The sequence below is a fragment of the Trachymyrmex septentrionalis genome, unplaced genomic scaffold, assembly GCF_001594115.1.
Source record: "Trachymyrmex septentrionalis isolate Tsep2-gDNA-1 unplaced genomic scaffold, Tsep1.0 scaffold24, whole genome shotgun sequence".
NCBI lineage: Eukaryota > Metazoa > Arthropoda > Insecta > Hymenoptera > Formicidae > Trachymyrmex > Trachymyrmex septentrionalis.
The window spans coordinates 2373633-2376083 of NW_017305397.1; the positions used below are offsets into that span (position 1 = coordinate 2373633).

The 2451-nt window shown below is 40.1% G+C and overlaps 1 protein-coding gene across 6 annotated transcripts in view; it reads left to right on the forward strand.

Annotated features, from left to right (window-relative positions):
- The first annotated feature begins 224 nt into the window (after nucleotides 1-224).
- Nucleotides 225-2451, forward strand: part of LOC108748770 (matrix metalloproteinase-14) — a 27898-nt gene continuing 25671 nt past the window's right edge. For 5 of the 6 annotated variants that reach the window (XR_001939321.1, XM_018487107.1, XM_018487109.1 and 2 more), the window contains exon 1: nucleotides 225-1024. Coding sequence is in view for 5 of the 6 variants with exons in the window: in XM_018487107.1 (XP_018342609.1) it covers nucleotides 960-1024 (65 nt within the window). In the remaining variant the exon portion in view is untranslated. Of the gene's footprint in view, nucleotides 1089-2451 lie in introns of all 6 variants that reach the window. The other variant, XM_018487108.1, reaches the window with a different exon arrangement.

Here is a 2451-nt window from a genome sequence, read left to right on the forward strand (position 1 = left end):
CGATGAGGGAATACTATCAAGGGAAGTTAAAACCTGAAACTTTGTCCTTTGCACTCAATCTGACTAACTAACGTGCACGCAAAGGCGGCAGCGCTGCAACATGTACCTGCACGTGTAGAAGCGTCGTGGTGCGCCGATTGGTGACCGTGGCCATCGGCGGCTATGGTGGGAGATCTCGATAAAAGTCAGTAGCAGACTGATTACGAGTCAGAGTAGCGGTGGACTCCGGATAGAGCAGCACCGCGTACCCGCGCGTTTTTCGTCGGCTCTACTCTCCTTTGGATCAGGCCATGATCCATCTTTACTCGTTTCAATTTTACTATTGATCTCTACTATCCCTCTCTGGTTTTATTTCTTCGTCTTCCTTCGCTCCTCGATTTCGAGTTCGTCGAAACGGACCATTTCTGCAAACCACGGAAGCGGGAGGTCTTTGTCGGACTGAAAATCGAACGAGGTGCATGTGAATAACGCCGAGGGACGTTACGTTTGGAGCAACAGAGCGAAAGAACCCTGAGGCGAACTATCAAGCGGAGAAAACACTACGAGATCGATAGTGTTGTGGCAACCACTGGTTAAAGACCACCACCCTGCCAAGTGGTACTCTATCGAGAACTACGGTGGAAACGGTTAATGTAGAGAGATCGTTTGCTTTTTTTCGCGTGTAGTAGAATTAATGCGAGAAGTAACGCTGAGAGCTCGTATATGCCGACAATTTGTCTAAACAAGAGGCTAATTGAAATCGAAAGTATCTATCATCATCTGACATCGTCCGACATTGCGATTTTCGGGGTGTCTTCGAGAAGCACGTGCAACGTGTGTATTCAGTGTTTTTTTAAAGGGGTGTAAGGAAGAGGATCCTGGCAACTGCCTACGGGCGAGAAAGTCACGGTGATTAATTTCCTTAGCGGAAATCCAGCTTAACAAAAGCACGAATTGCATTGAAAACAGTCGTCGAAAATATGACGAGGTGGACCGAAATCGTTTTACAACGGCAAGGAACCAACATCTGCCTGATAGCGTTCCTCGTTTTGTACGCGAATACAGAAGCAGCACCGACTGATCTCGTCGTTAGCGATAACACTGCCGCGGTAAGGAAATTAAAATAATTATTTCTTTATATAAAAAAAGAAAAAAAAAATATATATATATATATGTATATGGAAATCAAATCTAGTTTCGGTTCGCTGTTTATCAGCACAAATTACGTACATCACGCAGCAAGTTTGTCGCGCGATATTCAGAAAAAAGAAAGAAATGATTTAGAGCTGTGTAATCCCCATGATGCGTCATATATGAGTAATGCAAGATCGCATTGCGCGTACGTATTCGCGTTAGAACAGTGCAAGTAACATTCTAAGGAAAAACGTTTATCTTTGAATGCTGATAAATGCCGGGTACCTCAAACTATTTTTCGCAATGTATAAATTTTGCAATGTCCTTCTTGCGATTGTCGCTACAACGTGACAAATTGAGTATTTCGTTTATCCATTGTCACGCCTAAAGTCCAGAACTATACATGCATTTATATGCATATTATGTAGCAGCTATTAAGACTCTAAATTACATATATCTATATTTGGACAACAAGCTTAATTATCGACTAGGCAAACGCACGATTGAAAAATGACTCTTTGTTATCTTGTGTTTTAGAACAAGTAGAACGTGGCACTTTGTCTTCACTTACTTTTATTCAATAATTGACTTTTGAGCGAATAGCGATTTGAAACTCAAGCAAAAATTTGGCTTGAGTTTTTAATTAATTAAGGTATATTCATGTACGTGGATTTATATATATATATCCACGTGTACAGTCGATAAGGAAAGCCAAGACCTCAACTTTTATAAGTAAAAGGATAACAATGTTCAATAATTCATATTAATTGCTGCGCTATACGTCGTCGCACGATATACTTGTTTACACGATTGCGTTGAAGTCATTTGCAATGCTAACAATAATTGTGTTGGTGAGTATGCATGTTTAAGTAGGAAAATATATATTTCCACGTGTGTCTGCAAAAATTATTGTTGATCGTAAATGAAACTTGAGCTGAAACAAAAGCCTTGTATTATCCTTTTCAATATCTTCTATCGCTTCAAGGATCGTAATGTAATACGTAAAATAATACGAGATTGGCAAAATTCATTTTTTCACCGATTATGCGTCAACCTGATGTTCCAGTTCTCTCTTGGCAAAGTGCCAAGTCATCAGTTCCCGCGCGTGTATATTTCTTTCGTTTTCTTCTCACTTGTTAAATTATACTAGGAAATTGTAAATAATGTATGTTCCTCAACACGGAAATACACTATGCAAAAATCGCGTATATTGGCCTTTGTCATCGGATTTATAATCTGAACACGGACCAACCGTCATCAGAATAATAACGATCCGATCATAGATATTCTCATCATCGCTCGATCTAGCGATCGTTTGCTCTTTTATGTAGGTACGCT